We start from the raw sequence: 13,020 nt of genomic DNA, 5'->3' as shown, positions 1-13,020 counted from the left end.
CACTGTTGGTTTATGGGTTCATCTTTCTAGGCCACCACATCCAGAAGCAAGGCAGATTTCACTCTTCTGTTCAGGATATGGACAATGGGAAGGTCTAATCCCAGATTTACTTTTCTCCACTGTGTTGAGAGAGTACCCAAGACATGACTGATTCCTCAGGGACTGGAAACCACCACAGCTTACAACTGATCATGTCCCCTGGCTGGCTGGCTGCTGCTAATAACCCCACCAAGTTCAGGCAGGTTCTCTTCTCACTCCATCAGGTACAACGCTTGAGCCCCAGGTAAGGGAAGTAAATCTCCATGAACAGTTCTTAATCAGTCCATTTTTCTGGAGCTGCAGAGCACTTCTCCAAACATGGAATTGTATTTGCCAAGATTTAGAGAGTCTGGAACTAGGGGTGCTGGAGGTGCTGCTTGAAGCGATTTCCATCATATAGAGCAGGGGTGGCCAATCTGTGGCTTTTCAGAAGTTAATATGCGGCTCCCTGTATAGGCACCGACTCCAGGGCTGGAGCTACAGGTGCCAACTTTCCAATGTGCTTGGGGGGTGCTCATTGCTCAGACACAGGCCCTGCCCCCACTCCACCCCCTCCTGTCCCCTCCCCTGAGACTGCTATGCTCTCGCTCCTCCCCCTCCCCGCCTCCTGCATGCCACGAAACAGCTGATCAGGAGGTGCAGGGAGAGAGGGGGAGGCGCTGATCGGCGGGGCTGTCAGTGGGCAGGAGGCACTGGGAGCAAGGGGAGAAGCTCATGGGGGGTTGCTGATATAGTACTGTAGCTCTTTGACAGTGTACATTGATAAATTCTGGCTCCTTCTCAGGCTCAGGTTGGCCACCCCTGATATAGAGGGTTTACAGTTTGGTTCAATGGCTTTCAGCACCCCCTCTATACAAATTGTTCCAGCATCCCTGACAAGATTCTTGATTTTTGGACATGGTTAATGGTGAGGATACTTATCTACTCCTGCAGTGGCAAAGTAGGAGATGAGGGCTGCAACAATCCTCTAGGCCTAACAAGGGAAGGTCTTCACTGCACATGTGAAAGTCCCCCATCCCCACATCAGCAAACCAAACGTGTTCTTGAAAAGCACAGTCACTTCTCCACTAAGTGTGAAAATCCAACACTACTGGGGTTTAGATGAATAAGGTTGGCTTGGGGCAACACAACAGGCTGCCAAGCGATTAGGTGAAGTCAGTTTGGACACTGAGTTCTCACAGGTTAGGAACATCGTAGGAGCAGCATGTTCAAACCCCAGGAGAACAGATGACCCTCCAAGTGTTCTAGTGACTGATGGAGCAACGTTGGCAGGTATCCCAGGGAGCTGCAACCACCTCTACTCAGAGGGAGGGTGCCATAACATGGGCCTTATGGAGGGGGAAGAGCTGGGGTTCTTAGGGATCCCAATGCTCCTATATTTTTTCTAAAGAAATTCCAGAGGCTTTGATGCTGCCTTTGCCACCACTTACAACCATGACATGTGAACAGAGGCTTTAAACTGGTAGCTCCTACCTACTCATTTAATGCTGCCACAGCCCTGCACTTAAAGGCGTTGGAGCTGCTTCCATGGCAATCATATAATCAAGAACACTAAACTACAGCTGAACTGGCAGGCAGTGACAGCCAGACAGAAGTGTGCCCCACTCCATACTCAACTCCCTCCCTTCCCCATCCATCATTCCTAAGACTCTAGAGAACTTTGCTAAAGCCATATTAAAAAAAAAATAAAATAAAAAATGACCATTTATTGAATTATTTTACAAAATATATAGTCCTTTAACAGCTGCCTCTGGGAGGCTGCACCCTTGTTTACCTCACATGGGAGTGAGGGGAAAGAGGCAGCAAGAGAATCAGTGGCCCCAGAAGGAGGGCAGGTTTTACACATGAAGCTGACACTCACGGATGTAACTGACCTGCATGCCCAATCCCCACCAGTCCCTACACTTTAGGCATACCCCCCAACATTTAAAGTAGTCAACACGGGATGAGTTCTGCCTCCAGGGAGTAGGAACTGCTGAGCAAGCCTGCCTCACCCTCACCCTGCTGCACCATTCAAAGCCCAGCTGCCCAACCCCCCCATTAGGGGAGCCAGGCCAGGCCAATTCAGAGCAGCACTGACTCCACAGGCAGTGGCCAGGTCAGAGTGCCCGGAGCAAGGAGCCAAGCCCAGCCAGCCCCGCAGGACAGATGCAATTTCAACTCTGATGGGGGTTTTATGGGTCAAAGTGGAACAGTCACACACAACTTCAGAAGTCTGCTTTAGGCCTCCATGGTACTTGGAAAACAGGTCACATCTTGGTGTGGATCTGGGTGTTACTGTGTTCATGCTGCTGAGTTCTGTAACTGAGCAGGCACAGAGATGTCAAACTCTCACCTGCAGCCCATTTGGTTTTGGGGGGGATGCTAAATGGATCAGACAACAAGAAACCAACTTGACCAACGGTGAGGGGGAAAATTCAGCTCAAAGGCAAAGCCTCCTTTACATCCAAAAGGAAGCCAGTATCTTAATGAAGAGAAACCTCACATTAACACTGAAATGCACCCTCTCAGTAAAGGTCACTAATGGAAACCCCTCGTGGATCATCAGGTGAGGTGGGTTAACCCTACACCAGATAGGGTGCCCAAATAGCAAGTGTGAAAAATCAAGATGGCGTGAGGTGTAATAGGTGCCTATATAAGACAAAGCCCCAAATATCGGGACTGTCCCTATAAAAATTGGGACATGTGGTCACCCCTACACCAAAGTCTACATCTCCAAAGGTGGGGAAAGGGAAAGAACTGGCATACAGAGAGAAGGACATTTCCAGAACATAGCGCTTCCCTAAATCTGAACCTAACCACCTCCTCACCCAGGACCTAGCTGAAGTGCGCACACTGGCTAATGCCCCAGAAACCTCCAGGGCAAAGAGACAACTGAAAGCATATCCAACGTGCTACAGACAGAAGGCAGGGCATGGAAACTCTGCTTCCACATGCACCTCTCCCATGGCACTTCCTTTAGGCACCAGCAAGTGGAGCATGTATTTGTGAATAATTCCCATACATGCCTTTTACTAGTATGACTCTACATACTATTAGAAGGCTATGGCTCTGACTGCACTTCCTCCCAATGGTAGGAAATGGCTTTTTAGAAGCCTGGCTGTGAAGTTAGGTCTGTCCTGTCTAAATGGGCCTGCCCTTGTTCCACATGAGATAGGAACTTGAATCTTGAGGATTTTAAGACTGTTTTGGCAGAGTTTCCCGAGCCTTACTAGCCACCACAACTATGTTTGCAGGACCAATTTCAAACTTGGCTGGCTAACATGGAGAAACTAGTGCAATCAAGGCCTTGCTCTGGAACCATCTCCAATCCATTTAAATGACTCAGGGTTGAGGAAGAAGTTGGACATTCAGATAAACAAAAGGGGTTAACAAGCAAAACATCAGAGATAAGAGCTCATTCCAAGATAACCAGGCATTTACTGTAACTACTTATTGCCTGCAAATCACTTCATTTCATTCATTAGATATGGTCACACCCTGCTGCCTATGGACTATGTTACCTTCCCAAACTCATCCCAGTGAGGAGCATATGGCACTCAAGGACCTCATATTCTGTGTCATTCCCATGAACACAGTCTCCCTTTCTATATACCAGGAGCTTTCCATACAATGCTATTCTTTCTGGCTGCTGCCTGCGAGGAAGCGGATGTCTATGGTTTGAATCTGAAAGGGAGCCTGCAAGTACACACTTGGGCTGTGCACATAAGCACAGCATTACGGAACAGATATGCACACATGCCACACCCTCTTATCAATAAGAGCATGGATACAGATTAGTTTTCAATAACTCTGCCTAGTCCTCCCCCCCACCCCCCCAGTTCACAAGTCAGAGCTCCTAGCTTCAGGCCTGCTGCTCCCCACACACAAGCAGCTGAAGTTCATTCCGAGAACCTCAAACACAAGGCGCCCAGGACAACATTACAGGGTGCCAAGTGGAGACAAGGCCCAGAGGGAAATAATAATAAAAACTTACCGAAAGGGCTCCTTGGGAGTGGAATAAGCTGGGGCAGACAAGTAACTTCCCATCTTCAAGCACTGGATAAACCGGCTCGGTTGCAAATCTGTCCAACTGCCTCTGAACAACTCCACTTGGCCAGCATGGCAGCTGGAAGGACTCACTTCACCTTGTGCTGATTCAGGCTCCTCTCCCCTCTCTGAAACTGCCTAAGGAGTGCCAGGTCTCTCAGCCACTCATTTCTTTTCAGATCTTTCCAGGCTCCCATGGCTGTAACCATCTCCTCCTCAACTCAGTAGCAAATTGCACCCTTGGGTGGGATAGCGTAACCACTAACCTTGCTAAAATTCGGACATGCTTGTGCGGGAGCTGGTAGAGTTTGCAAGAACAAACTGCTGTCAAGTTAGTTTTTCCTTCTTTGGTTCCACCCCCCCCCACCCCCACCCCCCCGAGGGTGGGAGGGGAGGAGGAGTCATCCTTTACAAAAGGAACATGGGTGGTTAGAAGCACCAAGGAAATAGACCCTTTCCACTAGGGGTGGAGCTGTGATCCAGACTCCAGAGAGGTTATGTGACAGACCCACCCTGAAAGGTTTGAAACTTCTGTTACAATAAAAGCCAAGTGTGTGAACACACAGCTCCTCTCGGCACAGTAATGGTACGGATACTGAAGTCAAGCAAGGGCAGAGTCAAATACAGAGAGTTAAGCCTCTGCTTATGTCAGATAAATGCTTATCGCAGTTTCCTAGATCACAGTGGTGTGTGCACGTTCCACCCTTTACAGTCCCTCCAACCTGCTTGTTGATTCTCTGCTGCACAGTGCCCTTCACTCTGAGGAAGGCTAATCTGCCCCCAAAGATACAGCCTCGGCTGCCTCAGAGCAGAAAGAGAAGACCAGGCCCGGCAGTTTAACCCAGCCCAGGATGTCTGAATGGCAGTGCAGGATGTAACATTAAAACAGGTCAAAGACTGGTTAATCTGAGAGCAAACAAGTCACTTGATCCTTGACTTAAACCTGCAACAGCTGCACAGAGAACTGCTTCAGCCTGTTCTGCCTTGTCCATGACACTGACCGAACAGTGGACAGAGAGTTCTACTCAGAGCCCTGGTCTACCCAACACAAAGCACTGGTGTTTGTACAGTGCTCTGTTGAGTGGCTAGTTTGTTACACATGCTACTGCTGCTATTAGCCCTCCCATATTTGTGCAGTCAGTAAAACCCGCCATTTTCACAAGAGTCTCAAAACCCAGCCATGCACCAGAGATGAAAGTTCCCAGATTTGCTCCGACTGAAGATCCTCCATTTCACATAGCTGGCACTCTCCTCAATGGAGGCACTGGCTGCAGGTTTGACAGCTGTGGCTGGCATTTCAACTCCACTAGAGAGCCAGGCAGCTAATTTTTGTAATGACAAGATGCAGCTACATTTATGGGAAAAAGGAGCCTGAAACGGTCAGTTTCTCCTACTCAGTTTGATTTTTAACAGACTAAGACAGTGCAGAAAGAACCAGGGCTGTAAAGCCTGATCCAGCCATCAATTCTGATGCAGGTCTAATTCCTTTTGACATTTCCGACAGCTTCACTGCAAGCAGCAATGCTGTGAGTCTGTGTCTAGGAATGCACTCCTTTCTCCCACATTCCCCATACATTGTGTGCTGAAAATGGGCCAGTGCTCACATCCCAGTGCCCCCTTACTATCAACGCTACACTACAGAATAAGCGTCACCATGGAAAATTGGAGAGCCCCTCCTCCCATTGCATATCATCTCCTGTCAAAAGCAGTCCCCTTAATGTCGCTGTCATGGGCTGAACCCCCTCCATGGTCGAGTCCACGTGACCCCATAAATCTCAGCTCTTCAGACTGGACCTTTGAAGATTGATCCAGAGATATGATAAGGAGCCTACCAGTCTGTGAAAGAAGCCAGCAGATAAAACCCAACTTCAAAGTAATAAAAGCCACCCAGACAGCTAAGAAACTGGAAGGAGATTTTTGTCTAAGGTTTCCTTAAAGCCAAGGGACATATATTCAATCTTCTGTTTAAACAGGAAACATTTTATCAAGAAGATAATTCTACTTTTGAAACAAGTCCTAGCCATCAGGCAGCAACAGTTACTCTCCACCCACAGAATTCTGTGAACAGAGTTACTTCCCTTCTCAATTGTTTTATCACTCAATTATGAACATTATAGCACCGATAAAAGGGTTTCTCTCAAAGAGGTGCTAATCTGTTTATTACGGGTCTCAGGTTTTAGACCTGAACTCCTGGCTAGAACCACTAATCTTCCCCAGGTAATTTTGCAGATACCACTAATCTCTGCTGGACAAACAAGTTGCACTAAAAGGTGAGAACATACAAGAGTCAAGAAATTCCAAAGTTAACATTCCCACAGCTAAATTAGGTGGGCCACCATGCATTGTGGGGTTTTGTGGCAGGGGCCAACATTTCCAGTTTGTGGATTTTTGAAGTCTAAAAAAAAAATACAAGACTATTTAAGACCCTAAATAATTCATATAGGTGGCCTTAGAGCATGTGTTTGCAAATTGAAAATTGTATCTTTTTGTCTGGTTTTGACAGGTTGTCATGAATTCTGTGTTTCTCCTGCAAGATTTGGGGACAGAATGCACTAAAACTTGCCCCAACAGGGGCTGCTTTCTTTATAATGTTTTTAGACATTTGACATTAACTGTTGCAAGAGAAACAAAGAAGCCTGAACTCTGGCCTTGACAGGTAAAAGGAAAACTTCCATTCACAAATTAATTCCATCTTAAAATCACTTTCCAGTCTCCCCACTGGTTCATTTTAGATTTAGGAACTCAAGCAGATTTTTATATTTCAGAGGTGTTTCCCCCCCCCCCGCCCCCCCCCCCAATTTTAACACTGCAAAATAACGGTCTTGGTGTATTTAAAGCAAGCTGTATACAAATAATCCCAGGGGCTCTGAATGGCAAGGGTTACATGCTGCACATTCTCAAATGCTCTGTTTTTTAAAGTGGCACTTTAGATGCTAGGGGTGGTAGTGAACCAGGCATGGACTGAGACTCGTCAGCACTTCCACCAGCCTATAAGATATGCAGATCACTGTCCATGCACAGAGGGGCTCTTCAGTTCATTCATGGGACTGGTAGAAACTGGGGGAGGAGGAGCTCTGAGCAGGCTTGGCATCTACTGGGCAAATGGGAAGGCTGTAGTGTGCCCTTTTTTCCTTGTCCTGGAGGCACTCCAAGTATCTGGATGCAGACCCAATGCCTCCTTATACTTCCAAGGCATTTACAACACAAGATGTGGCTATCAGAGGTCATATGGTATAATGGAAAGTCTGATCACAGTGATCAGCTATTGAAATATTTCAATATGTATCTGAGTGAAACTCCTGCAAGCAGCCATACCTCTCAAACTGTACAAAAAACGGGAGTGAAGTACTGAACGTTTACTATGTTATTGCCTATCGCTTCTAACTTTAAACCGTAACAGTGACAGCTCCTCATAGGGGTACACAGATAAGCACGATGCTCTAAGAATGAGCGTCTGAAATAAGCAGCAACAGATGGATCTCCCTCGTCGTCACCACCACCACTCATTTGCCCAACTCAAAAAGACTTAAAAGCTTCCTGAATGTATTTATCTGTATGCTAAGAAGCAAGCAAGAGAAAAATCTGTAATTGTCTATTAGATATATGTTTCTGGGAACAGGAACATCTCTTTTGTAAACAGTGCACATCTCTAGTAACAAAATGTGCACTAACACCACTGCCCTCATGCTTCAGAGGCTTCCCAACCCATAGCTTTTGTCTATTTAGATTAAATTTTGCAAGCAACCGTTGTTTGTGCACACTTCGGGCACAGTGAGTAATGACTGATAATGCCCTGGAAGACAACCTGAAAGTAAAAGCTCAGAATGGAATATCCAACTCTACCTTATATAGAGTGGCCACCGAGATCCTGCAGCAGCTACACCCTCCCTGAGGAATTCTAACTATTCAGAAGACAGACCACCTGCAAAGTGCTTCATTGTTTTTTTTTAACCCCAATGAAAATTCAGGGCGACCTGTGGGCAAACGAGCACTTAGGAACGGTTTCTCTCTAAATCCGATAACCAGAGTGAGATTCAACAGCTAACCACCACCCCATCCACTGCAGAGACATCTCTAAAGAGAGACTTCCATGAGGCTGAGTGGATAAAGCATTGACCTTTCAACCCTGGAACTCTACCAGGTGCTTACTGTAACTGCCAGAATATGTGGATGGAGGGGGGGCAGGAGGGGAGAAGAGAAGCAGAAGGATAAGAAGCGGGTAGAGATGAAAAATGATGCATTTTGTAACTGCCTTTCATTACAAGGGACATGATAAATCTCAGCCCCAAATGTATCTGCATGATACATGTGCATTCGCACACAAACCCGGCAGTATTCACAAGCAAACAGTGAAAAGAAAGCCAGAGAAAGTGTTAGATATCTGTCCCACAGTTTAAACTGCACTGCTATAGTCTTTAGTTTGAATCTTTATTGCACAAAATGTAGCACATTACCCTTGGAACCATCTGAAATCCTAATCCTGTCCACACAGAATTAAAATAAATAAATAAAATAAATACGTCTATTTGACCACTTGTTAGTGGAGGGTAAGCAGATTTTCTTGGAAAGTGTGGAGTCTTAAGTAAATTTCTGCTAAATTTAAGCACCCACTTAAATAAAGTTTCTTCAGAACCTATTCTGCTGCTCAGAGCTTTCCCCAATGCAGAGTGAAATAAGACCAGTCAGTTCACTTTTGCCATTCAAAATCCTATCAAGAATGTTGCAACTTTACACTGCTCCATGGGATAGCTATGAAGTACAATGGAGGCATGCACCAGACTACTCAAAAAGTGAGGTTGCAATAAAACACTACCCCTTCAGCATGGTCAGAGGTGTGCTGCTGTCCCCCTAGTAGACAGCATTAAGATATGGACACAGTTGTGACAAAGCCGTACTAGGAGCTTTCCCCCGCACCCTGAACTTTCTTGAAGGAAGAGAGTCAGAGACTACAGCACTCTGCATCCTTTATCACAACTTATCTCTTTTAAACCACAGAACTCATTTCAGATGGCCAGCTCACCACATTCCCTCACCTCTGCCCCCCATTTCTGATCACCCACCACTCTCATTCAAACACTCGCAATATCCCTCTGGCAAACTTAATTGTTTATACAGAAAAGCGAGATCAGCGACATATTTTCAGCCAGGAACAAGGAAGAGAAACTAGCATCAAGTAACCGGCACGGGCCGTCAGAAGCCTGATGTTTTATCCACTGTTGATCAGAGGATAAGCCATCTACCTTAAAGCCATACCATGGAATAAAGTCACTCTGAAGGCAACAGAACTTGTGTCCCTATGTTGCTAGGGCAGGAAGTTTAATTATGCCCAGACACTCCGATTTTCCTTCCAGTAATCCAATTGATAAAAATTCAGACATAAGCATCAGCAAGAAGGGGACACAACCATGCCTATTCAGACACTCCTGAAATCTAAAGGAAAGCCTGACAAATGGAAACCTGGGCAAGACCCCATGTGGCCATCGCCCCGGGACTGAATCTCAGTGGTGGCTGGGAACATCTGGAAGCAAAAACAGGTGAAAATAGCCTCATGCAAAGGCATATTTAGAGTGGACAGATGCCTCTCCTAAAGAATATCAGCAAATAACTCAGTAGGTTCAAGCCAAAGCACTAGCTAGCCAACAGACAATTTAAGATGTCCAAGGTACATATCAAATAGGAATTTATCACTTTCCTCTCCAGCCATACCTAGAGAAGATACAGAATCTACGGACACAGCCTGTGCATGCTATTCAAGAAAGGAGGGAAGTGACAGAAAGAGTTTAAATCCTCAGAGATGCACACGCGTCAGCAGCTACCAGCTTGAAGTGTGATCAGAAGGCTAGCCTGACTGAGGATAAACAAAGCTAACAGGCCTGGAGAGGTGCCAATCTGCATGATAGAAATTATGTGCCAGGCGAAAAAGTCAGCTAATCCACAGGAAGCCTGTAAACAACACTCCACAAGAGCTGCTGGAACTCTCAGCTACCAGAGGCTTCCTACCAGTAAAGGCCTTTTAAAGTTTGGCATTGGGATATTAAGCACAAGATTAGAGACATGCTGAGCTACAGAGCGAGAGGAGAAAGGGCGAGTCAGTCAATTAAACCTGGAATTTGTTGTTTTAGTGCACAGCCCCACCCTGGAACAAGAAGAAAGGGAATGGCAGTTTCCTTGACTGTAGTTTCTCACAGTGTAGCCTGGTTCAGCACAGTAGCTTAATCGAGTATTGTAGCCAGTCAAGGGCACAAGGCAGTAAGGGAAGCACATCATCAGTTAGACTCAGCGATTTGATGCATGTCACAGGACAGGAGAGTTTGGCATCTTTTGCTGGCATGGTCTGATTAGACTCTTCACTAGGAAATCAAGCTAGTGCACAGCACTACATCCTGCCCTTACTCAGACTTGCACAGCCCCACTGAAGGTCATGCAGGCTGCGCAGGTGTCACTAAGGGCAGGATTTGACTGTCTCCATCAGCCCATTATGAAGAGTCCATGTAGTTCACATCCTATCCTCAAGTCCATTTGCTACGACACCACTTGAGAGCTGCCCCACACCTTGTGTAGAAGCCTGAAAGGTCACATAGCAAAAAGCACTTAGACAAGTGTAAACTAAAACCTGTATTCAAAGTTAATTTATTCCAACAGAGCCCTACAGGCATCAGTTAGGGAAGTCTTCGCTTTGTGATGGTGCTCTGGTCTGTCATGCACATCTGAGTTTGACAAGTTGGCAGGGGCTGGGGGAGAGGAAGACTGAGTGCTTAACCCCCAGGTTGTTTTTGAGTGTGGACAAGAGAAGACTAGAGTTCTGTGATGTTTATTGTCCCATACTCTTTGACTGGTCATTGTCAAATACCCTAGCACTGGAGAGCCAGGGTTCAGTGGTATAAAGTATTAGTTTCCAGTATTTGCAAACTGGGAGATTATTTAGATTAACGTCTCTTATGATCTGCCAGACCTAGAAACATTTTGCCAGCCCAATGTGTTTTTTTAGACACCAGTAACCAGAATGTAGGATCTTTACTTTAAAAACAAAACAAACAAACAAAAACACAGGACAGTAAACACTTCTCCTGACACATCACCCACCTCCCAAACCCCTCTTTCCCTGGGCACAGACAAAATAAGCAAGGGTGAAAGGATAAAGCCAAATGAAAGCCAAAACCTTAAGAGACTGATCAACAGCTGTTATACAACTGCTACTCATAGTGGAGTCAGCAGAAGCTGCATGTGTTCAGAATCAGGACCCCTTAAAAAAGGCAACTAATGTAGCAAGAATTGGATAAATTGCTCACGGAACAGATTACATGCATGAAATCCTGCTGCCAAGAGCAGAGGATTTCAAAGGCCTCTTCACTCTCTGCTGCTAGCAATGTGGTCAGAGGAGATTATGGCAAGTTGTAGATCTAAATAGCTTGACAGGGAGAAAGTATGTTTGGGGAACTCAAAACCTTCCTGTGCATCAGCACCTCTCCCCGCCAATCCTCAATAGCTCCCTCAAACCATACACATATGGCAAAGAGAACCACGGTTACTCCAACTGCTTCAACGTAGTTCAGTGGGCACTATCTTGGGATGTAGCTGAAGAGAAATATGCATCATCTCACCTATCTGCTATCACCACTAAATCAGAGCTTTCATTTTTATTTTAATCTTTATTTGTGTGTTGTGTAAGCACCACTTCTCCAGATTGTTTCAAACGGCTATTCAAATTGCAATCTAGTTTCAAAGTGCTATGCCAGCATTAGAATATGGTAGTGAGCAGGAGCACATGATCATTCTGTAAGATTTTCCTGAGTAGGCATAAAGGTGGCAGTAAAGTAGTGCAGCCAGTTTAAACCCTGTAAGTGTTAATACTCAGCATACAGGCTAACACATTGGTGGATGAAAACAGGGAAAAAGTAATGTCTAAAAACAGGCTAGATTTAACGTACCGGAAGCAAGAGCTGTGCCAAGCTTCATTAACAGTCCTGTACAGTCGTTGACCAGCTGGAATGCTGTCCCCACAGCCCAGACATGTCCAGACCTCTTCACCTACACACGAAAAGCAGAGGGTTATTAGAATAGCTACCAAACAGCATAAGCTCTCTTCATGCTATCAGGCAAGAATTCCCAAAATCTCTGTTAGGACAATCCTTGAGTTACATGTTCAATGTCAACTCCTCCAGGGCTAGAAAAGTAAAAGCCAGTGCCACTATCCGACACCCAACTCTAGAAAATGGGGGGCATTTCCAACTGAAACCTTAAAACACTTGTGCACATTTTTGTCCAAAGACATGTATGCCTCACTACAATGGCCACCAGTGTCATTGTGCTCTGCAGTATAAAGCAGGACTCTCAGCAAAATAAATCAAGCAGTCACACTTGGTTGCCTTTCTCCCATGCACAAAAATTACAAGGACAAACTAGTTCAGTATTTCAGCTATTACTCAGAAGCATTATATGCTAGGCTAGTATAGAAGCCAAGCTAGCATTTGCCCCATGCTAATGACTCAGAAGATTTACAGCAACTCATCTAATTAACTGGATTTCCTAAGAAAAAGAGAGGGCGATAAGGGAGAATAAAAAGAGGTTTGTTTAAAAGAGGATAACCTTGACTGCCAGTCAGCTCACTTGTTACCATAAAGACAAAATGGTTGAGGTAATATATTATTGGACCAACCTCTGTTGGTGAAAGACAAATTTTCGAGCTACACAGAGTTCTTCTTCAGGGACAGACATTGGTCTCTTTCACCAACAGAAGTTGGTCCAATAAAAGATATTACCTCACCAACCCCGTGTCTCTAATATCCTGGGACCAACAGAGGTACATCATTACTACAAGCATTTATGCGGCCTAAAGACAATTCCAATTGAAAGCGGCAGCTGGGTTTTGGAAAAGATGAACAAATCCTATAGGTTTCCTGGGGTTACCGACCCTTCAGAAGCAACTAGAGACTGGCAGAAGGATTTTAAGGC

At 45.6% G+C, this 13,020-nt stretch overlaps 1 protein-coding gene across 2 annotated transcripts in view; it reads right to left on the bottom strand.

The window, feature by feature from the left end:
• Nucleotides 1-13,020, bottom strand: part of LIMK2 (LIM domain kinase 2) — a 42,449-nt gene that overhangs the window by 23,885 nt on the left and 5,544 nt on the right. Inside the window, exon 2 of one of the 2 annotated variants that reach the window (XM_054006014.1) lies at nucleotides 11,997-12,096. In XM_054006014.1, the coding sequence (XP_053861989.1) occupies nucleotides 11,997-12,096 (100 nt within the window). Of the gene's footprint in view, nucleotides 1-4,015; nucleotides 4,389-11,996; nucleotides 12,097-13,020 lie in introns of those variants that run through there. The other variant, XM_054006015.1, reaches the window with a different exon arrangement.

This window comes from Malaclemys terrapin, chromosome 16 (assembly GCF_027887155.1).
Source record: "Malaclemys terrapin pileata isolate rMalTer1 chromosome 16, rMalTer1.hap1, whole genome shotgun sequence".
Classification (NCBI taxonomy): Eukaryota; Metazoa; Chordata; order Testudines; family Emydidae; genus Malaclemys; species Malaclemys terrapin.
The sequence above is the reverse complement of the archived record's forward strand: the minus strand, read 5'-3'. Positions and strand labels throughout refer to the sequence as shown.